The 25,416-nt window shown below is 38.6% G+C and overlaps 1 protein-coding gene across 4 annotated transcripts in view; it reads right to left on the minus strand.

Moving 5' to 3' along the window:
- PAPSS1 (3'-phosphoadenosine 5'-phosphosulfate synthase 1) overlaps window positions 1-25,416 on the minus strand; it is a 115,234-nt gene that overhangs the window by 24,008 nt on the left and 65,810 nt on the right. For all 4 annotated transcript variants that reach the window (XM_054554239.1, XM_009240243.4, XM_002815039.4 and 1 more), the window contains 4 exons: window positions 24,381-24,492; window positions 22,177-22,382; window positions 20,965-21,100; window positions 11,820-12,088 (listed from right to left, as the gene is read on the minus strand). In XM_054554239.1, the coding sequence (XP_054410214.1) occupies window positions 11,820-12,088; window positions 20,965-21,100; window positions 22,177-22,382; window positions 24,381-24,492 (723 nt within the window). The remainder of the gene's footprint in view (window positions 1-11,819; window positions 12,089-20,964; window positions 21,101-22,176; window positions 22,383-24,380; window positions 24,493-25,416) is intronic.

The raw sequence follows: 25,416 nt of genomic DNA on the forward strand, positions 1-25,416 counted from the left end.
GTGCAAAAATGGTTTACTACAGGTTCAGCCTCCTGGGCTCAGGCAATCCTCCCATCTCAGCCTCCCAAATAGCTGGGACCACAGAGATGTGCCACCATGCCTGGCTATTTTTTATTTTTTGTAGAGACAAGGTCTTGCCATGTTCCTCAGGCTAGTCTCGAACTCCTGTGCTGAAATGACCCTCCCACCTCAGCCTCCCAAAGTGCTGGGATTACAGGTGTGAGCCACCATGCCTGGCCATTAAATAGTTTTTAAAAAGACTTCATGTTTAAAACACCAAAAACAATGGCAACAAAAGCCAAAATTGACAAATGGGATCTAATTAAACTAAAGAGCTTCTGCACAGCAAAAGAAACTACCATCAGAGTGAACAGGCAACCTACAAATTGGGAGAAAATTTTCGCAACCTACTCATCTGACAAAGGGCTAGTATCCAGAATCTACAATGAACTCCAACAAATTTACAAGAGAAAAACAAACAACCCCATCAAAAAGTGGGTGAAGGATATGAACAGACACTTCTCAAAAGAAGACATTTATGCAGCCAAAAGACACATGAAAAAATGCTCATCATCAGTGGCCATCAGAGACATGCAAATCAAAACCACAATGAGATACCATCTCACATCAGTTAGAATGGCAATCATTAAAAACTCAGGAAACAAAAGGTGCTGGAGAGGATGTGGACAAATAGGAACACTTTTACACTGTTGGTGGGACTGTAAACTAGTTCAACCATTGTGGAAGTCAGTGTGGCGATTCCTCAGGGATCTAGAACTAGAAATACCGTTTGACCCAGCCATCCCATTACTGGGTATATACCCAAAGGACTGTAAATCATGCTGCTATAAAGACACATGCACACGTATGTTTACTGCGGCACTACTCACAATGGCAAAGACTTGGAACCAACTCAAATGTCCAACAATGATAGACTGGATTAAGAAAATGTGGCACATATACACCATGGAATACTATGCAGCCATAAAAAATGATGAGTTCATGTCCTTTGTAGGGACATGGATGAAACTGGAAATCATCATTCTCAGTAAACTATCGCAAGAACAAAAAACCAAACACCACATATTCTCACTCATAGGTGGGACTTGAACAATGAGAACACATGGAGACAGGAAGGGGAACATCACACTCTGGGGACTGTTGTGGGGTGGGGGCAGGGGGGAGGGATAGCTTTAGGAGATATACCTAATGCTAAATGACGAGTTAATGGGTGCAGCACACCAGCATGGCACATGTATACATATGTAACTAACCTGCACATTGTGCACATGTACCCTAAAACTTAAAGTATAATAATAATAAAATAAAAATAAATTAATTAATTAAATAAATAAATAAATAAATAAAAATAACACATACATAATCAAGATTAAAAAGAGCAATTAATTCAAGGGCTAATGACAAGGCATCACGTACCACAGATAATGATTAATCCAATTCTGTGCATCTGAGGTCCATGCAAGATATTTTTAGGAAGTAATATTAATTTACATTCCCACCATGTTTTACTTTTTCCAAGTAAATGGTGGAATATTTTATTAAGGTTCAAATTTACTGACAAAATTAACAAGATATGTTATCTACACATCATTTAAAATAAACCCAAAGAAAGAAATACATTTCTTAAAATGTAGCTCATATTTTACCTAATTTGGTTCATAGGGTTCCTAACTCACAATGGTTAAATGTATTCCAAAGTATATGAACCATAAGATTTTGTATACATTACATAAATTGGAAAAAGAATTAAAAGGTGACTAAATTTTACAAAAAATATTCACAAGATCTAAAATTTCTACAATATTCTAGACATTTTTTTTTTTTTTTTTTTTTGAGACAGAGTCTCGCTCTGTCGCCCAGGCTGGAGTGCAGCGGCACGATCTCAGCTCACTGCAAGCTCTGCCTCCTGGGTTCACACCATTCTCCTGCCTCAGCCTCCCGAGTAGCTGGGACTACAGGCGCCCACCACCATGCCCAGCTAATTTTTTTGTATTTTTAGTAGAGACGGGGTTTTACTGTGTTAGCCAGGATGGTCTCGATCTCCTGACCTTGTGATCCGCCCACCTCGGCCTTCCAAAGTGCTGGGATTACAGGTGTGAGCCACCGCGCCCGGCCTATTCTAGACATATTTTTAAAGTTTTTCTAAAATGTTTTATTTTTCCTTATTTTTCATATTCTATTCGCCTTGACTAAAACATGAATACACATTTTAGATAGACGTCATCAATTTCCAGTTCCCTGACCAAAGAAACCTACTGTCTGAAAAAGACAAGTTCCCTAAAGATGACTCCTAAAAACAAAAAGTGAGAGAAAAAACTCGAGGGAAAAAAAATCTTAACTTTTATACTGTATTTTATTCCCAAGCATTAATAAGGTATACATTTGGTGATCTTTTTTCACTAGGGTACAGCTTAAAATAAACTAAAAGAATTAAAGGGAAAAATATTTCCACAAATATTCTTTTTGTCATCAACAAAGCCAAGAAGATGCTCATCCAACATGTCAATTCAATGACCTCTGCATTTAAAAGCAGGCCAATAATTAAAGGAAATAGGTGGAGCAAATAAGGACTGCTTTCCTCTACATACTTCCAATCTCCTACAAACAGTTTTTATGATAAAGTGAGGCAATTATAGGAAACAAAAAGAAGAAACAATAGGATGTGGCCCGTGAGTTAACATTTTAAAAATAAAACCACTTAAAAAATAAATAAATAAATAAAACTACTAACATAAATTTATATGCTGGTAATAAATAACCTTACAGAAAGAATAATCCACATGCCGGGACCATGAAACTAAAAAATTACGTAATAAACATTACTTTATAAGACTTTAAAATATTCTTATCACCCGAAATAGCACAACAGTTGCATTTCCTGGAAGCTGTGGTGTTTCATGGACTTGGTGACATAGGTATACAGAGACCCTGGCTTAGTAAGTGCAGTCACAAACATTCAAGCTTCCAGCATTTCAAAGTCAGTGACAAAGCAGGCATGTGAGTGCGCAGTGATTACCTTTTTAAACAGTATTATACTACTTTGCTCTGCTTATGCGAAAGAAAACTGGGTATAAGATATCCGTAAGGCAAGATTTTGATAACATGTCAAAAAACCCAAGCAATTTCAATTCCAGAAATATTGTGAGGCAAATATGCAAAAAGGTTCATTTCAGGATTCATTACGGGTTGTCGAAAGACAGACACTAACTCAAAGATCCTTCAATTGGGTGTTGTTATTGAATTAAATTCCTAAACAGCAGGGAACTGTGCCATCATTTAAAAAAAGATCAATATTTAAATTAACATAAGAAGATATTTATAATATAGGAAGGTTAAGAAGCAGTTTTACGATACAAAATACATAATAGAAATGTTGGGGAGAAACGAAACAAACGTTCTAGGCCTTGATCTCTAACACAATCATCATGCCCTAAAGAATCTGATTTTGGAAAATCACTCGCTGAAATCGATTAGTAGTGAAACAACAGCAGAAGCGTGCAACTCAAGGAAGAGGAGGAATGAGAGTGATGAGAAGTATGAATTCTAAGAAACCAAAGAGGGTAACACTCTGGAGTGTAAGGCAGGGCTTAATATTCCAGAAACAGAATAATGAAATCCCTAGTGTGCACCTGATTCACTATGTGGTAAAAAATTTCCACACCGCCTTGTTCGAGAAAATGAAAAAGGAGGGGAGGACAGGAGGACTAAATTCAAATAAATAATACTTAGGTTCCACAATTATCTCATTTCACCATTAGATAGGGTTTCAGAATTGTCTTATCAAAATGGAAGGCAGAACATGGGCTACTAAAAATAAATAACTGTAATTAAAATAAACAGATATTTGTTTCAAAATTTCCTTCCCAAAGACATTTGTGGAGCTAAGGTTTACTCAAATTTTTACTTAATCTCCATAGTGTTAATCAAACAAGTAAGAATTAGTTTACTATCCAATAGTGAGAATAGGAAAGTAGTTTCGGATCCAAATTATAGCCACTGCTTTAAAAAAATTTATCTATGAAAATTTTAATTCTATAATGGCTTCTCCTTGCCATCCATCATAGGTTAAGATACCATATGACTAATAAGTCAATGATCACTGATGGATAAGAACCTCAGTTACATATCTCCACATACAACTTTTATAATATAAAATCCTTCAGAGTTAGAACTGTTCTAGATTCATCCAAATATGGCATGTTATTGAGAAGAGTTTCTTAACCTTTTAATTCATGCCCCTTTTTATAAACCTGAAAGTCTCATTTGTTCCAAATCCATTTGAAAATAGTGTCTATCACTTATCTCCCCACTTCCAAACCTGGCAAAGACTTTGGTAAATTTTATTTTCGGTAGTTTCTAAAACAAAAACAAATTAAAAACCTACTTTTCAAATTTAAGGTTACATTATAAAATTATAAAATGGACTATACCGCTTACATATAATACCACTACCACTAAACCATTCTCTCCCCACACCTGACGGTTGAGAAATTTCACTGTTCCAGAAATCCGGCAGATTAGATATACGATATTTTCAATTTTTCTGAATTAAAAATACTGAGAATAATGAATTGAACAATTAAAATTTAAGTCCCACTTAAGTGGCTTATTTCTTTATATCTTCACACCAAAATCTGCATTTATTTAAGTGTAATAAATTTTATTAAAGTCAACATTCTATAAAGCCAACTTTATATACTCAAAGTGTTTATAAAAGAACATCAGGCACAGAAACTATTTTTTTAGTAAATGTTTGAATATTATTTTCTAGACTGTCAAAAACGTTGTTTGTGTTAATGCTGTAAAAATTATTTAGGAAGTCAAGTGCATTACCTAATTTTGCTGTGTAAAAAATCTATACCTTAATTAATCTCATGAGTTCCATATTAAAATATCCCTAATCTTGGTTGTACATTATCTAGCATTAATATGTTTTCTTGAAATTCCCAAATCATAGTGGCCTGTCTCTTGATTTTCCAGAGATAGGAATTATTTTAAACTCTTCAAGCTGACTGGAAGAATCTAGACAGGCAAGTGAAAGGCGAGGCTCATCCTCCCATCATACAGATTCCTGATACTGTGGCTTTTGGTCTTCTTTGTATTAATAAAACTGATATTCTAAGCGTTTCAATTAAGTTCTATTACTCTGTACTGGTACTGAACAGTAGTCTCATGAGAGTCATATTTCTAGTTTGCAATGCAAAAATTATGAAATTTACTTGGACATTTCATTCATCTTGTAGGAGCGAATTAAACATACCTTACAAAAACTCTCACACAATTTTAAGAGCTGAAAGGGAGTCTAGATCATGGAGTCTGAATTCTTCATTTCGTATATGAGGCCCAATACAAGATATACAGAATTTCCCCAAAATTTCCTTTAAGGATAATCTCTCAATCTCCAAAAAGATATACCTCAAATGTAAGAGCTGCATTTTTTTCAGAACAATCAGCAACCAAACTAATTTTATTCTTGGAAGTGACCTTGCCCTGGCTGAGCCCAGACCCCCAGTCAGGTGAGAACTGTATCAGCCCTCCCAGAGTGGGGGCTCAGAGTGGAGACAGCAAGCCCGGAAACGCTCAGCCTCTGCCTCCTCTTCCTGCCTCCCAAACCCAGGGACCCTCAAGAGGCTCTCTGCCCTCCCACTGATTATTATTCTAAGAAAACAGAGGAAGGCAACCATGGTGATAAGGCACTGGAAAGTATTTCATGAGGTCTTTCATTAGGGTGAGAAGAAGAAATTAAAATAGGTAACAATTACCAAGCTCTTCTTAATATGCCACTCACTGTAAAAAATGTTTTATAAATATTAGTTAATGTTTACAGCAAATCAATAAGATAGTTATTATTCCTGTTTTACAAATAAGAAAACAGGGACTTGGAGAATTCAAATAACATATCCTAGCTGCAAAATGAACTAGTGAAGGATCAAGTCTTTGGACCTGGGTCTGTGCGACCCCAAAACCCACACATCCCTATTCATACTGAGCTACTGACGCTGTGTCAAAGACATTTAGGGAGGAAACTGTATAGATTACCTAGCTGGGAAATCAGGAAAACCTGAAAAATCAGACTAACAGACAAATCTGAATTTGATACTGCTTTAGTAAGAAACAAGCAAAAACAAATTCTGAACTGAAACTCTATTAAGAGAAAAAAAAATGACATTTTTTCCCTATGAAAAGCAACCTATAACACCTGCAAAATCTGATGCTTCCTAATGAAATAAGTTCAGTTCTCAAGACATATATAAGCTAAAAGTATATAAAATAGACTACAGGGATCCCCAAAATTACTTTCAAAGTAAATCAACACACTCTAAATGCATTTGTGGTACAGGTCCACAATTGCTTATCTAAAATTCTGAAATCTAAAACTCAGTTTTGTAACTCACTTGGTAGCCAAACCTGATCAAAACTGAGGAAGTTTCTACCAGCCTTTTTGCCGATCCTATTTGTGAGAAAAATCATTTACTTTGCTACAGGAATATTAATGTACTTTAATATGGGGGTACCATCCCAGACCCATCAGGAGAAGTAATACATAATCCTAAAGATTTTGGAAAAGAGACTGAACTGTGTCATACTACTCAATAAACTTTGGAACAAGATAAATGAGAAGACAAAATTATCAAAGACCCCCAAAGAGAGTCAAAGGTACAAGTGAAACTTAGGTGTCTATAGCTTGTATAATTAGGCTCAGATCTTAAGAAGTAACATCAGTTGCTAGAGCTCATGGAGGTGTGTAGAGGGAAGAACAAGTTTATATGCTAACAGACACCCTACTCACTGCTCCAGATACTGGCATAACGCATGGACTAATTAAACAACCACACTGGCATCCATGTCATAGTATGTTCTACTGTCCCTGGTGAAGGGTATCCACTCGCTTACACAGAATCAGTTTCTTTTAACGAGTCAATTAACAGTGCCTGGGTAATTTTCATAGCAAAGGATAGTCTCTACCTCCAACTGCATTTTCCCCCAAATTCAACTGATAATCCTCATTAAAACTTCATAAACCGAGGGTATAGCTGTTAGTAACATATATCCACATTCTCAAAAACATCTTACCTTTGACACTTTCATGTCACAGGTCTTAGAAAGCATTACTTATTCTTCACAAAAATGGATTTAGTATTTACTGAGATGAGACAAATAGAATTTCCTACACAGTCAATTAATACCTCACAAAGACAAAATATGTATCTATAACACCATTTTAGCATTAGAAAGTTAACACTCCCTCCACATCCTCGCCTCCTCCATTCCTGAAATGGAATTTAGGATTCAAGCCATAAAATCTTTATAGACTGTAAAATCAGGAACATCCTGTTGATAACCAAATAGGCTTAACAGCTGCCCATGGTTCTGAAAAGCATTTGTGCTAAGGAAACAAATCTGGTACCAATGCCTTCTAAATAACCTACAGAAAATGATTAAAGGAAGAGTCGTTGTTTTTATTTTATTATTACTAGTTGGCAAATAAGCGTTACTGACAGACTTTTTCCTGATGTCACTGGAAAAGCTACAAAAATGAGAGCGTGTTTTTTTTTCATTACAAAAAAATTCTTCACTTATGGCTGCAAATAAGCCAGATAAGTCAAACACATAAGTTAGGTCCTCGAGAAAGATACTTTTACTAAGCAGCTCAATCCAACAGCCTAAATACTGTCAGGCCAAAAACATTAAAATACTTCATGGTCTGAAATATTAAGATGTTTACTAGAATTTCTAAAGCTTTTTCTTTACAAGTTCAGAAGTTAAAAAACCGCCTTTTGCTCAGGCATCAGAGCTGGGCCTTCCTGAAAAGAACCACATCTCTTACACTCACAATTCACACACCAGAGATGTAGAGGCAGACACAGCTTTAACGTGCCTCTTAGTCTCCCTAGAAAAACCTGGGAGCTCTGTAGGCACCCAGAACAACTAACTTCTTGGAATTCCCTCCAAATGCCAAAGCACAAAGCTACTTTGAGGCTTCTTGGCAGCAAGGAGCCCTAGAAGGAAAAAAAACAGGCCCAAGTTTCAGTCCCAGTTCTGTGTCTCTCCTAGACAGAACACTAACTAGTCAGGCTCCTCTGAGCCCTCTAAGCCTTGACCTTCAGTGTCCATCCTTATCAGGCCTGCATTGCCCAACTGAGGAAAAATCTTGCTAAGTTTGTTTATTGAGAATCCTCTATTCTCAGTATCTGCTCACCCTCATTATCTGATCAAATTCCTTATCTTCCACCCACTTCCCAGGTATCTGATGATCCTGGCCTGCCTTCATCAAGAATCCCGTTTATCCCAGAATCCCCTACTTCCAATGTTTCCTCTCAGTAATTTTCCATCCACTTACCTCCACCCTGTCCTTTGCTATCAATCCCCACCTGTCCATGCTGTATTCAGAGTTGAGCCCAGTTCTATACTGAGGTCTTTATTCTCCTGTTGCAATATTTCCTGAATAAAGTTATGTTTTTATTACTTTAATCACTGTACAGCTCTGGTCTTCTTTGACAGACTACAGTTAAGTCACTTAGCCTCTCTGAGCTTCAGTAATCTCACTGGTAAAACAAGAATAAAACCTTCCTCACCAAGTTGTGGGGTAACCTAATGCATGCATGCAAAGCAGCTATTCAGTGAGTGACACACGCATAGGCACTCATAAAATGGGTATTTTCAATTTCTTTATATTAGCTTTATATATTATTAAACACCAGAGGATATCCCAAATCAGGGCTAGGACACACGCTCTGACATGAAGCCTGTTAGGCAGTAGGTCATCCCAGGCTCCCTGCCATAATCAAACTCTAGGACTTCATAGACTTATGAAGCAGCCTGGAGATACAGACAGTTCCTTGGATGTGGGGCCAGAATCCTAGAACCGCTGAGAATTTGCAGCAAAGCAGTTTTTTAAAGGTAATTATATTAATTACCACATATTGTCATGAGCCAGGCAATGTGTTAAATGATTTACATTGATCCTATTTGCTCCTCTCAACAATAGAAACATAGGCAGATATTACCAATATCATGAGTCAGGTATTGTAAGAATACAAAGATTAACAATACATATTATACAAAGAATATCACAACCCACAACTCTAGGCTCTGAAAAAAAAATAAGTTTATTTGGAGATTCCACCTCTAACGAATGTTGCCAGGGCCATCCTAACTCACTATTTTGGAACTCTTATAGGATATTGTAAGAATTTATTTCTAGTCTTTTCAAAAAAGATATGGCTACATATTTTTAAAAATATTTTAATGTTATATAATATTAAAAATTATGTGAAATTATAGTACATAGCTCTGGAGCCAGATTACTTAGGTTCAGATTTTATCTCTACCATTTACTACTACTATGTAATCTTGAACACAGTTTAACCTCCCTACTTCAGGTTCCTCACCTGTGAACTGTGAATAACAATAGTACCTACCCTCTTAGTATTACAAGGATTAATCCTTATAAGTTATAAAACCTAACATAAAACTTATAAGAAATAACTTATAACGTAAGTTATACATTAACTAGCAATCTTTATAAGGATTTAGTTAACATATGTAAAGCATTCAGAATATTGTCTGAAAAATACAGTAAGAAATCAATAAAATATGGACTATTATATTCTATTTCTCAATCCTTTATAACTATAACTCATTTACTAAGACTCCATTTCAGTGAAACTGGTTCAATGAGGAGATTTTTTGAGGCTGGCTAAAAAATAGGAAAAGTATTACAAATTGCTTGGCTAAGTAATCAGGACTAAAGGACCAAAACGGCTCAAATGAAAAGGACACTCAAGTACTGGTGAGGCAATACACTGCTGATGGTAGTGTAAAATGGTACAATCACATCAAAAAACTGACTGGTAGAATCTACTAACGCTGAACAAATACATATCCCAGGACCCAGCAATTCTCCTCCCTGGTATAACCAACAGAAATGTCCACAAAAAGACATGCACTAAAACCTTCACGCCAGCGCTATTCTTAAGAGCAAAAATCTGTAAAGTGCCCAAATGTCCATCAACAATATTGGGCAAAATCACACAACGAAACACCACACAGCACCAAGAATGAACAATCTGCCACTAATTACATAACAATAAAGGTGAATTTCACAAGCACAATGTAAAGTGAAAGAAGCCAGACACAAAAGAGTATATGTGGTATGATTTGAATTACAGAAATACTAAAAACCAGCTGGATTTAATGCTGTGATGCAATACTCAGGCCTCCTGCAGGAAGGGAGTGGGCTCTCCAGGTTCTCAGCTGCCAGCAGACACCCAGCAGCTGTCACCCTGCTCAGAAACTGCTTCTGTTGAAAGGAGCAGCAGCACCCAAAGGTATGCCCCCTCCCATGGGCAGCCAACCCCTGGGAACACGGAAGTATAATGCCTATTTCCCATGCAACTTTGGACATCTCTGAAGGGCCTTTTCAGAGCTCCCCATGGACTCAACTAAAGCCTCCACTGAGAATGAACTGTAGCTCGACCTCCCCCTCTACAGAATCCTGCTCCCTTCCTTTCTCTTCCCTTCCAGAGGTGTTGATCCCAAGAGTTCTCCCTAAGAGACTTCCTGAACCCTCACCTCACTCAGAGTCTGCTCTCAGGGTATCCAATCTTAAACACAAGCTAACTGGGCCTATGATGTTAATGTGAGGGTACTGATGACTCCTAGGGGGAGAACAAGTAGTGAACAGAAAGGGGCAAGAAGAAAAACTTCTGGGTGATGATAAAAATTTTTTTTTAATCTGGAAGCTGATTGTCTCTGTTCCAATGGGAAAAATTCATTTACTTGCATCTATGAAAGATGTGCTTTTTCTTTTAATGCTTCTGTAACTCAAATAATATGTACTTTTTCATATATACTTTCTCATATATATATTATATTTCAATGTGAAGTTAAAAGAAAATAAGGCAAATTAGGAAACGATCAGAATGGGACAGAATCTTAAAGAACACTTAGTCCTACCTACACCACTTACTGTGCACTCAAACACAGTCTAGAGAGGTCTCAAGAAGTCTATTGTGAGATTGCAAACCAGCTGGTGGCAACCCAGACCCCGAACTGTGCCTGGACTCCTCGTCTACAGTCTTGTATTATTTCCACTAGACCATGCTCTTGTGGGGGTAGTGAGCAGAGTTGAATCTGAGGCCAGGAAAGGACTTGCTGCAGCTAGCATATTGATATGGTTCAGGACACACTACTCCAAAATATGGTACCTTGGCATTTGAGAAAACAGCAGAAGAAAGCAAGCCACTCTCACCTTCCCCTAAGGCAGTCATAAAACCTAGCAGATCTTCCCCTGAAGTAGGTCAAAAGACTCTCATTCGAGAGGTGCCCTCCCTATACCTAGAGGAAAGGAATGTGCTTATCTCTGAAAACACAAGGACGCAGAGAAGAATTTAAACAAACAGGCTTTGCCCAGCTCCCCTCTTTAACGAATACCTAGAACTCTGGTAACGGGACAAGATCAGTGTTGTTGTGTCTGCAATGTGGCCAGCAGTTACAAGAGGAGCTTGTGGCATACCTTCCCAACCACGCCCAGCCCTGTCTGCAGGGAACATCCCCTCCTTCACAACTGGGACCAAGACCCACAAGAGCAAGTGAAACCTCTCCCCACCTTTCCTTTCTCAAGGCTGCCCCTAACATCCAGGGAACATCCCTAACGAGCAGGAGAGGATGTCATGTATGCTAAATGTTTGGAACAGGCCTACAGAGCAGAGAAAAAGCAATCCGATGGTGACACTAGCTGTGTTAGTAAGAGTGGCTTTAACACTGCTGCAGTGAAAATCTTACAAGCAGTCTACCTCAGTTGGTCCGGCATACATCATGGGAGATGGGAAGATGGCCACCACTGTCGTCTCCGGATTCAGAACTCCTTCCTCCAACACTGCAGCATGCTGCTTCATACGCCACATCAAAGGAACATCGTCATCCTTTGTCCAGCCACCCAGAGGGTGGAGGAGGAGGACGGGGCGCCGGTAGCCCCTCTCTAGAAGTTGCTTATGGGTATCCTGCATTAACAGGGCATGTCCATTGTGCACTGGATTGCGTAGTTGAAATGCAAAGACAGCATCTGAAAAGAGAATTTCCAGAGTTAAGAATAGCATGTTTCTAACAGATTACTTTCCAAACGATACGCAATTTTTCTTAAAACTGGATACTTAGGATTAAGCAAACATATGCAAACTCAGAAATCAGAAAACTGGTAAAAAAAAAAAAAAAATGTACTGCTTTGACCATTTAGGATAACATGACCTATACTTCTACTATACAATATTAAGTAAATCATACTTATCTGAGGATATGTAATATAACAATCATGGATTTATAAGAATTACTTTCTTGCATTCATGGGAAATGAGAGCAATCATCAGACTTTCTGGTCCTAACATCATGGATCCACTGCTTACCACAGATAAACATTCTTGGTGTGTGCCTCAGGTACCCACCAGATCAATCCCTCCAAACAACCTAAGATAATGCTTTACTAAGGGAGACAGAAAGGTAGAGAAATATATTTGTAGTTTCAAAATTTTACTTACTGTCCAAATATGCTCACTTAACGATTACTTTGTTCGACTAGAACCATATTTTGTTTTATGATCAAAGGTCTGAATTTTGGATTATAGTTTAGCAACAACAATATCCCTTAAAACAATGAAAACTGCTAGACAGATGAAATTGGCTAACTCCTTATCTCCTGCTTACAACCCTGGGTTCATTCCTACGTGGTGGTTGCTAGCAGGAGACCTTTCCAATCCAGTTAGAGGAGCTCTGCATTTCGCCACCCTCACAATACCTGACAAAGCATCATGCCATGCTGATCCAAGCTCGACTCAGGGAGAGGAACAGCCTCTTTCTTCTAACAATCTGTAAGCCAAATAGTACATCTTCTCTAATCTATTCTCAATTCTGACCCTCTTCTATCACCATAACAAAAGGTATCACAGGAAGACTGTGGCATCCTACTTAACTGGGATTTTTTGTTTTTGTTTTGCCACATCATGTAAAATCCAAGATTTACAGCATGATCATTACTCTTGGAAGTTCCTTACGTTACCTTTATACATGAACAGAACAGGGCTGGTTTTCACAAAGGAAATAGCTGATATGACATTAGGTACAAAAAACAGAAAAGTCTTGACATACAAGCATTTAAAATTATTTTGCTTTGGGATGGGAGGAGGGAAATAGACCTAACATTTTTCTATCCTTCTCAATGTACTTCAAATTTTGTTTTACATATGGACATAAAAGATGCCAAAATATCCCTTTTGACCACTAGAACTACAGATACATATATATACATACATACATACACACACACACACACACACACACATACACACACACACATCTCTTAGTTTTGTCGACTTTTTTTTTTTTTGTAGGACCATTGTTTGGTCCTACAAACAATGACTACCCAGGGGCAAGAAGCAAAACAAAAGCCCATACATTCTAAATACCATTCCCCACTTAAATAAACCAGAGCTCCTTGGCAAATGGCAGCTTTTAGAGCTGGGGCAAGAAAAGTACAACATGAGCTGTAACACCTTTTTGCACCATTAAGAAGGGAAGTGCTCAAAGAATAATGGGGACATCTGATGAAGGCTCATCTGACAGACCACAGTCTACACACTGGTGAATAAAGCCACACTATGACAACAGCAAGACCAGGTGCCGCCCTCCCCGTCAAGCCCCTCCCAACCCTGCTCTCAGGTGCCTGAGGTCACTGAGCAGAGCCCTAGGTACTAGTGATTTACAAACCTGTGTCTTCTGACCAGAACTCTACCCAAGCTCAGACTACTGTCTCCCCAGCTGCCTCTTAGTGCTCCACAGGCGCCTCACCAGCAATTCACCATTACCTACCTCAGAGGCTCAGCTTCCTTTCTAGTCCTGTCCTCCACGTGTAATGTGTCCCTTCTGTTCCCTACATCTCATTTGCAGCACACTAATTACCAGCACACTCAGCCTTCATCATCTCTTCACGAGATCTGTCTTCAAATACGTCTTCTTCCCCTACCCTACACGACAGCCAGTGACAGGGAAGAAACCCGCCAGGGACAGGATGCAAATGCAGTTGGAGACATGCTGAGCCTGAGGGAGTAGTGAAACTGGCCTGCCCTCCAGGGGCTTGCAGTCTAGTCAGAGCAGGGGAGCAAAGACGTTCCCTAAGAGAATAAATACACGTTAAAAGGAATATAGTTCCTTCAACTCCGGCAGGACATGACAATATTCCTTCACTTACTCCTCTGCACTATTACCACAAGACTGGTGACAGCACTACCACAGTGTGGAGGACAGAGTGAGGGAAGGAAAGAATGGGCGTCTTCACCTATACATGACACTGCTGGACTGGATTCATTGATTCAACCAATTCCTTCCTGTTCCATCAACAGTGAGGATGAAATGCGAGCCAAATTCAAACGGCACTTTCCTGATTTAAGTGGTCCTTACCTCTCTACTGACTGACATAAAAATCTACACCACTTAAGGCCTTCTAACCGTGGCATCAAACTTTTATATGTCATCTGCCTCTCTATGCTTTTTTTTAAAGTAAAAACCATGAAACCCAATAAAATTTGATGAGAAAATCATCCATAAACACGCTGTCCTGAAAGCACGGTCTTTTGTTTTGTTTTGTGCAATCTTCCAGTTTTTCTCTTTGTTGCATACATTTTTACACAGCTATAATCAAACATATGACATTTCTATTCCGCTAGGCCATTCTGGTCTAACCACCTGTTTCTGACATCTTGTGGTCCTCTTGGAGCCACAAGGCTTACTGCTGGGCCCTATGAAATTCCTTCTTGACAGACTCACTGGAAGCTTACCCCTACACCTGGGTTCAATTACTGCACACACATAGATGGCTTCTCTTAGCCACATCTCTAAGCCCTTTCTTCCAGTTTACCAGACAGATGCATTACAAAAACTATTTCAATATACATTGCTCATTACCTACCTCTTTCCCTCAATTCTTCTACCTTTCCTATTACTGTCACACCTCAAGCCAAATTTGGGTCTGGCCCCCAAAGCCTATTCCTTCTGCTGTACCGCATGTCTATGTGAAGGAACTTCCCAGCAGAGCAAGTTCTCTCCCTTTCCTCTGGATTTCCTATCATCTAGTCCAGGAGCCAATATACTAAGGAAACAAGTAAAGTCTGATCTCTTTCCTTCCAGCAGGTAGAAGAGGAAGAAGAAAGTGAAGAAAGTTTTTCTGAGCATATATGTGTGACAAGGAAGGAAATGAAGATAATCAGCATTCCCTGAACACATGTAGGACAAGCCACAGGCCGCTTCACCTAGAGGCGTTGCCAGCAAGGACTGTCATCGCACAGTGCAGAGCGACCCAGACTCTACTCTTTCCAAGCTGAGTATCAAAAGACAACTGCAACTCAGCAAATAAATGAATGCGGTGATGAGCAGGGCAGTGCTCCTAAATCCTAGTCACCCTTCCTCAGACTTCCCAGAACTGTGCTTCACATCCCAGCCCACAGCCAGAGCCCCAGTATCCACCCCAACCACTGAACACAGAATTACAACATCTTCTTGCTTCTTTCCTCTTAACTTCACTGTAAGACTGAGCTACATAGAGCAGTAATTAATAATTCCTTTCTTCCCTCCCACCCAAGGTTTCTATCTGCCTCTCTACCCTAAAGCTCCAAGAACAGACATTTCTGATTTTCCCAAAATCAATATAGTAGCTAAACAAGACAATGGTTCTAGGGTTGCTAGAATTGTGCGTGTGCTTAATGTTTGTTTTTGTGGGAGTTTTTGTGAAGGGACCTGGAATAACAAAGCAATTGGATCTCCCCTCCTCCCTAGGGATTATCATAAACTAACAGTCTTTCTTTTACTCAAACTGCTTAAGACGGGGGAGAAATAATCATGCTACTATAAAGACACAGGCACACGTATGTTTATTGCGGCATTATTCACAATAGCAAAGACTTGGAACCAACCCAAATGTCCAACAATGATAGACTGGATTAAGAAAACGTGGCACATATACACCATGGAATACTATGCAGCCATAAAAAATGATGAGTTCATGTCCTTTGTAGGGACATGGATGAAACTGGAAATCATCATTCTCAGTAAACTATCGCAAGAACAAAAAACCAAACATCGCATATTCTCACTCACAGGTGGGAACTGAACGATGAGAACACATGGACACAGGAAGCGGAACATCACACTTCGGGGACTGTTGTGGGGTGGGGGGAAGGGGGAGGGATAGCATTGGGAGATATACCTAATGCTAGATGACGAGTTAGTGGGTGCAGCACACCAGCATGGCACAGGTATACATATGTAACTTACCTGCACATTGCGCACATGTACCATAAAATCTAAAGTATAATAATAATAATAATAAAATAAATAAATAAATAAATAAATAAATAAATAAATAAAAGAGATGGGCCCCTTGAACAAATACAAAGATATTAGAATTTTTCACAAGCTGGTAAATTCGTATTCTAAAGTATGGCAGCAATGAACTACTTTGTATTCTCATGACTAAAAACACTTCCAAATTAAAGTAAGATGTTGACTATAAAGCTTTTTTTTTTGTGCCAACTGGGTTCTGTGCCGTTTATTTGCCATTTCCCTCCCCATCTATTCTCTGATGTCCTGGGGCAGGGAGCACAGGTGTCCCTCAGGGCTTCCCCTATAAAGGGCTGTTGTCCTCCTGCCTTGAGGGTGGAGACATTAGCAGGCAACCAGAGGATGGACGGAGGAAAGTTTTCGGGGAGCTCTTCTCCCCACTATCATCTGCCTCAGTGCTGTGATTCTGGCTGTGCCAGTGACCCTGCAACCAGCTTCTGCCCAGTGGCCCTCCCACAGCTGCAGCTCCCACCTGGCTTCAGAAACACTGTTTCCTGCTCTCACCCCTTTGGGACTGGCTAACACTACCCAATGCCACTAGTCCCTGGACACCTCAGCAATTCCTTGTAGGTTCCCTTAACTCTGACCACCTTTCTTTAAATACTCGCTTCACTGAATTATGCTCAAAGCCTCATCTGAGTGTGCCTTCTGCTTCCTGCTGGGAGCTGACTGACACAGGTTCCCCTCACCCAATCTCAGCTCTCTGGCTTGCTGCCACTTATCATCGAGATCCACTATCCACTTCAGAACCAAACACAGATCTGCTTCTGCCTCAGCTTTCTCATGTACCATCCTCAACTTTACTTAAAACATTGTTCTGATGTCTCCATTTACTCACTTAAAATGTAGTTTGTAATTCAGCAACACTATAAAGCTTTCTCAGATTTATTCAACACTGTATTACCACACACTAGTCTGAAAGAAATTATGTCAACTCTTCCCTTTGCAATCAGCAGGACACCAATATTCTATGTTTAATAAACACTAACAGGCTCTCACTTGGCTTAAGTGAAATGCATTCTTCCCCTCCAGGATATTGGTCAATCATCGGTAATTCAAAGAACTTGCCATCTGGAAATCTACCACCTTGCAATCACCAATGTGGGTATTAAAGACTTCTCAATCCTTCCTAGCTACAGAATGGTCTAAGAACAGCCAAACTGACAGTGCTGTGCACAGGACAATAGCCCACATGGGGTAATCAAAGTACTTCTAAGATGAGGGGAGGAGAAGGAGGGAAGAGGTAAAAAAAGAAATCCTAGATTAAGAAAATAAGTAAATAAATTCCCTGCTTTCTCTCCCCTGAACACATCAGAACTGACTTGTTATTGGCTTCCTGAAAGAGTGAACAAGAACTACAAAGTAAACTCCTCGGTCTGTTGCTTATTTGCCTCAGTATAAAAATAGAAAAAATAAAATAACACTCCAATTTTTGTTGTTTCATGTAAGGCTAATAACTGGCTCTCAGCTACTTTAAACAAAGTTGCAATCATTCATTATGCAACACATTCTCTAAATGACTTAAAATGTTTGGCTCACAAAGAAGAGTGCAAAACAGATGTAATATGAAAGTCCCTAATTATGAATAATTCCTTGATAAGACCCTTTCAACAGTGCCAACAATTAATTTACTAACATCAGTTCCAGATATGAATTCAAATTTTGGCAAAAATTTAAACAACATGGTCACAGCAAGTCCTCCATTAAACATGTTTCTGTTCACCAGCAGAAAAGGGAAGTGTACATATAATAAACTACCAGATGCTTCTGGTTGCAAATCACAGAAAACCCAACTAAAAGCATCTTAAATAATTTGAATATATGTTATCTCTTTGAATAAGAAATCTGGAGATAAATGACTCCATGGCTGGATGAGAAACTCACAGTATAAGGACAAAAGTTAGCATATTTGGAATTTTCATGAATACAAAATGGTTGCAGGAACTCCAAACATCCAAAATAGAAAGAAAGAGAAGGGTGAAAAAAAACAGAATTTGTCTGGCATAAGCCAAACTGTCGGAAAGAAAATCTTTCCTGAAAACCCTCTTCCTTAGATCTCAACGGCCAGAAATGACTTAATGCACTGACCCTTAAATCACATACTGACAAAAAAGAGTGGGGCATCATTATTAACTTGTATCAATCATTATTCATTCCTGTATACTGGGCCTAAAACATGTTAGCAAAAAAGAAGAGAAATGAGCTGTTATACAGGCAGTACCAAGTATAGCACTCAAAGAAGCTTCTGTATCAGTAATTTAAGCCAAATATTTGCTTCAAATTCAGGAGTAAAGTATAAAAGGGGAAAAGGGATCCTACACTCAAAAACCCTAAAGGAGCCAAGAAAGAAATGTGAATGAGTTAAGCAGACTAGGTAGGAGCTATGGAGCACTGAAGACTGGGTGGCCCATATGAGGCCTCCAGTTCTTAACCCATTTTATTAAGTTCATAACACTTCAAATTTCAGCAGTCTACAGCAGAACTTAGGTATAAACAGATAATTCTTGCTCTAACCTTCACATGAATAAAGTCTAGCTTCAGTTCACACAACAAAAATTAAGGCACCTGTATTACCATGTTGCTATGAAGAAATGCCCGAGACCAGGTAATTTGTACAGAAAAGAGGTTTAATTGACTCACAGTTCCACACAGCTGGGGAGGCCTCAGGAAACTTACAATCATGGTGGAAGGGGAAGCAAACACATCCTTCTTCACATGGTGGCAGAAGAGAGAATGAGAACCAAGCAAAAGAGGAAGCCCCTTATAAAACCATCAGACCTTGTGAGAACTTACTGTCACGAGAATAGCACGGGGGAAACCACCCCCATGATTCGATTACCTCCCACTGGGTCCTTCCCATGACAGGTGGGGATTATGGGAACTACAATTCAAGATGAGATTTTGGAGGACACAGCCAAACCATATCAACAACTTAATCTCTTACTACATACCAGTACAGTTTAAAGTGCCTCACACATCTTATCTCATTTCATTTTTTAAAGTAAAATGTTATGCTTTAGGTACCATCAATATCCTCATCAATTGTCCATGAGCCTTAGAGAGAAAAGTAATTTCCCCACAAACACATAACTGCTAGGTGGTGAGGCAGAGTCTGAACACAGAACTCTGAATGCCTACCAGGAGCATTCTGGAGTTCACTGACACTAACACAAACACAAATGAAATGCCTGCTCTTTCCCAGTTGTTCTGTGGTTGCTTGGAACAAGGGCCTCTGGTTCACAAACATGGTTTGGTGTCCAGCTATATACCCCAAAAAGGCAAACACATTCACCTGCCCTTTCTCAGCCACATCCATCTGATTTCTACACAGAAAATATGAAAGAGAGCAGCACCAGTGCTTAGGGCCAAATCATCTCTGCAGTGGGTGGGAATTAATTAGGAGCACAACTGCAGGATGCTTCCAATTTTAAGGCTTAAAAAAGCCTCCCCAAATCTACAGTGAATGCTGTTCCCTGATACAGAACCTTGAATTTGCAGGTGTAGAAAGAGTATGGGTGCACCAAGGTAAGCACATCATTTACCCACCTCTGTGTCAAACACCTAATAGCAGGAAGTTTGATATAAAAATCCTGTCCCGGAGTGCTTTATAATATAGAAAGCAGTATTATAAAGAACAGCATATGTAGCTTCTCTATTCTGCTCTTAATTAACTTTTTCTGTTATTGTTTAATGTCTCTCTCTTCTATACCATAAGCTCCTAGAGTATTTATTTATGGATCCTCAGCACATGGCATATTGGCATATAAAGATCCACAAACATTTTTTACATGAAGTGAACATGATAAAAGTTCCATTGTTCCATTATTTGCTGCAACACATGACATTCATATATTGGAAGTACACAGTATATATTTGGTGATGTTAGGCTTAACCAGCTGATTCTTCCTTGTTAAGTTTCTTTTATTTCTGTAATTCTATACCAAAAATTGTACCCAAAGACAGTCTGATGAATTGTTTTGAGAAGTATTTCTATGCACAGTGTTGTTTCTTTTAATTTTTGCTTTAAACAGCTTTCTCTATTGTTTAAATCATGGTCGTGTATCATTGGTACAATGGTATGATACAATGGTGATATATCATTATTTGCTGTGACACATCACCAAATATATACTGTGCACTTCCAATATATGAATGTCAAGTAAAACATTGAGATACATGACATTCATATATATATATCTCATATATATATATATCATGTAAAACACTCTGACATATAAAGCATATTTATATGAGTGAATTATTCAAATAATATTCTATAGTTCCATTCAGCTTTAACATGCGAGTTTTATAATAAATGAAAGGTAAATTCTGTATTAGCATCTAGCTTCCAGAGTATTAAAAATAATGTCAAATCAAATTATACCAATATAATGAAACTACACAGGCTAGTTTTGATTGACTACATTTCTTTACATATTCCACTGCTATATTTACCTGTACTCATCATTGTTTTACATTTTAGTGAGCACTGGAAAAAATCTTCTAGAACTTTCTCTCCAAACCGACCTATATTAGGAAATTAAATCCATGTCTTACCAGCATTCATATCTTTAAATTTCTGCTTTAGCTCAGCAGGAGTAAGACGATACTGATCAAGACCATCATTCCAATAAACTCGATCCAAAACTTGAAGATCTCCTCCAATCAGCCAATCTCCCTGTTCCATAACCATCTAATAGGAAAAAAAAATTTTTTTAATGGAAAATAAGATCAAAATAAGTAAAAACATTTCTCTCATATAAGCTAAATACAGTCGTTGTAAGCTACTCTCATCTTAAATGAGGTAAATCTGACTTATCAACTAAATTGACATGAGATGCTATAAAATTAGAATCGATTTTGTGATTTCCCAGAAAACTTGTGAAATAATCATACATATGAAATAATCTTTGCATATGAAAGGCAAACAAAAGCAATGTGAATAATTATACCTTTTTAAGTAACAAAAACATTCTTTTCATTATTATCGTACATTGATTAACAGAACAATTTGTAGCCCCGGGTCACCCCACACTGTGTTCTCCAATCCTTACCTTTTGAAGAATTAATGATCATTGAGTTAGATACAAATTCATGCCTTCCAATCTCCACACCACCTCAAACGTCTTATAATTTTACTACTTTCTTTCTCTGCATCTGAAAGGAGGAGCTATTACCCTCCAGGACCTGTTCATCTTCACAAGGCAGCTCCAGTCCTCCTTTTCCCCATGAGGCTTTGGCTTATGGGCCAACAACGCACCCAGCTTCTTTCTCAGTCTACCTTAACACACCTAACAACTGACAGAAATTTGACTTCAATAACATTCCACATACAACATATATATGTAATAAATGAGGTACTTTGAAGAGAAATTATATTTCACTGCTTTCACATCAAACCACCCTGGTGAGGGCTCCCTTAGCCTCTACCTCACACGCTCATTATAAGTACATGCCTAAGCACACAGCAAGACTGTATACTCCAAGAGCTGAAACACTGTGCCGGTGGTGTCCCTGGCCCTGCATTCCCAGTATCAGCACCTACCTCAGTGCCATGTATACAATAGAGATTTAAAATATGTTTGTTGAATAAATATTTATCTGGACCAAAATGACAAGAGCATAAACTCTTATCACACATAAGGTCCAATCTCCATTCTGCAAAATATTAACAATTCCAATGAAAAGTCAATACACAGAAAATGCCCACATTTCAGCACAAACATCAATGGCAAATCAAGATAAAATGCAGCGAGGTTTTTTCAGCACCTTAATATAGGGGTGGTTCTTGCATGTTGTTCCCCACTGTCTGGCACAGCGCTCCTCTTTCCTGTGCTCAAAAAACTCTGGATTGCGAAGAATGGCCACACGGCGGCCCTCATACATCAGAGCAAATGCTGTACAGCCATCCAGCCTCTCTTTATCTTCATGAGTTGCAGTCAGAACTATAGGTACTGACAAGTTAATGACACCCCCTGCAGAGCACAAAAGAATATGAAGCACACAGCTTGGATTACTCAACAGGCTTTACTTACATCCACCTTTCACTTCAGGGGACACTTTTCAAATAATAAAAGGCTGTGGGTCCAGTGACAGTATTCAACTGGTACCTGGCACAGAAAAACGAAAGACAGAACAAGCTACAAGGTCAGGGAGAATGAGCAATGACCTCCCAAGTTAAAAAAAAAAAAAAAGCAAAAATTAAAAAAATCAAACTGTCTTTGGGTACAACATTTTGGTATAGAATTACATAAGTAAAACAAACTGTTTAACAAGAAATAATCAGCTGGTTAAGACTAACATCACCAAATATATATTGTGCACTTCCAATATATGAAAGAGACACAGAACTACGTTTCTGGGCCTTTTCAGGAAAAACTTAAATCCTTGTTGATAATAGGATGACATAATAACCACAATTTATGTGGCAAGTTGATTAAGTATACTTGAGTATCCTTGAGATAGGAAGACAGAACTACCCAAAAAGTTCTTTTCTTAATACAGTCAAATTCAAACTGATATCAGCTATCACTAACCAAGAAATAAAGACAGTAATGGCTGCATTTAAACCAAAATGTGTTGTCAGTGAAACTAAAGGCACAGTCTCAGCATGGAACCTTGCAAGCTGTAAAAATCTTTTTTCTACTCATCATCTATGGGTTAGAAAAATAAAGTGTGCTCTCACATTCATATTTGGACTATTTATATACTAAAGAAATCATTTTTTTTGGACATTATGGCATATCTTCTTTGAACAAAAGATGTCAAGGAGAGTAATGATAACTGCTTGGCTGCTTTTTAAATTACTACCACTAGGTAAAGTGTAACATGGAAAATGAATAGGTAGATTTGCACCAAGCCCAAGACTAAATCATTATAAAGGAGGTAGTCCACAAGACTTTGCAATTAGTTCCAAGGAAGAAAATCAAAATGCATTATTTAAATCAAAATGCATTATTTAATCCTTATGTTCTTGTGATAAAGTTTCTTGAGAAGAATGATTAGAAATTATGTTTTCTAATATCTATTTCACCACCCAGTTAAAAGAAGTCACAAAACAAAAAACTTGGTAGCAATTATAGTAGGGTTCTGGGACATTTAAAAATATTTTCATAAGGTAGTAAATTAATCTTACCAACAGTATACAACACAAAATTAAAGGCTGCTGGATTATGATAATATGTTGGATATCATTTTTTTTTTTTTTTTTTTGAGACAGTCTCATCCTTTCGCCCAGGCTGGAGTACAGTGGTGCCATGATCTTGGCTCACCACACCCTCCACTTCCTAGGTTCAAGCGATTCTCCTGCCTCAGCCTCCCAAGTAGCTGGGATTAGAGGCACACACCACCACACCTAGCTAAGTTTTGTATTTTTAGTAGAGAAGAGGTTTCACCACATTGGCCAAGTTGGTCTTGAACTCCTGACCTCAGGTGATCCACTCCCCTCAGCCTCCCAAAGTGCTGAGATTACAGGCGTGAGCCACCATGCCTGGCCGACATCAATTTATTTGACAATTTTTTGTTAATGTTTTAAAAGAATAGGAAGGACCACATTTTAAGCCACATATTTCAGAATTCCTTAACTAGGATTCCACAATTCCTCATTAGAAGGCTCAAGAATGGGCTTCAGTACCGCAAAACACAGCACGGGCATGCCCTGGGTGGGAAGCAGCTTTCCACAGTGATCAGGCAAAAACAGCATAGAATAACTGTATGTGTTTTACAATCCATCCTCAGCCCTGATCCCCAGATTTTCCCTCTCTCTCTGCAACAAATAAGAGTCAGGAAATGGAAAAACGAAAATGAGATCTCATGATTCACTTAAATAAAGTGTTCGGTACTGATATAACTTAGCCTTATAATGCTACCTCTATTAAGATGTTACCCTACTACTACTTTTTGTAAACAGTGACAAATCTCTGCAACTATGTAATTTCTCTTCCATATATAATTTTGAATGTAAAATGTCTTACCATCCAGAAGACAATCAAAATGAAGGCACTGCAAGTACTCCCTCTCTCTCATAAAGCCATTCAATGGGGTTGCCCAACCTTCTGCCAAAACCTGCACCCACTGCATATCCACCTAGTAAATTTGAAAGTAAAGCAAAATTTTCTATTGTATGTATATATGAGCAAAAGCAGTGATGATCTTTAGGAATTTAATTTTGAAAGCAATGGAAACAAACAGTGTAAGGATGAATATAGATTATACCAAACTAACAAAGAATAAGGGCACTAGGAAAATATTTCCTTCTCTTATTAAATTTAAATAACATTAGGCCTCCAAGTATTTCTAACAAGGACAGCCTCTCCTAAACCAGTGGTTCTCAAACTTTACCTCAAACCCCTGGAAAGCTTGCTAAAATGATGACTGCTTCATCTGCAGAGTTCCTAATTCAGTCAGTTTGCTGTGGGGCCCATGAATCTGTATTTCTAAAATGTTCCCAGAAAATGATAACAGTGATGATCTAACACTTTGATAACCATTCTCCTTAACCAAGAGAAACTTTACAGCCAGAAGAGGTAGCTCATGCCTGAAATTCCAGCACTTTGGAGGCCAAACAAAGCAGGCAGATCACCTGACATCAGGAGCTCAAGACCAGCCTGGCCAACATGGTGAAACCCAGTCTCTACTAAAAATACAAAAAATTAGCCAGGTGTGGTGGCGCATTCCTGTAGTACCAGCTACTTGGGAGGCTGAGGCATGAGGATTGCTTAGGCCGGGAATTGTTTAAGCGCAGGAGGCAGAGGTTGCAGTGAGCTGAGATCACACCACTGCACTCCAGCCTGGCAGCCTGGGCAGTAGAGTGAGACCATGGTTCAAAAAAAAAAAAAGAGGTCATTGGGAGACAAGGATGTTCAAATGACCAATAAATGTATTGAAAAAACGGTTATTCTCATAAATCATCAGGGAAATGTAAAATGATGGCATGATCATTTCATAGAGAAGACTTCACCTTTATCTGTAAAGCTGCATTTTATTTGACAGTTTGGTACCTTTACAGTG

Source organism: Pongo abelii, chromosome 3 (assembly GCF_028885655.2).
Source record: "Pongo abelii isolate AG06213 chromosome 3, NHGRI_mPonAbe1-v2.0_pri, whole genome shotgun sequence".
NCBI lineage: Eukaryota > Metazoa > Chordata > Mammalia > Primates > Hominidae > Pongo > Pongo abelii.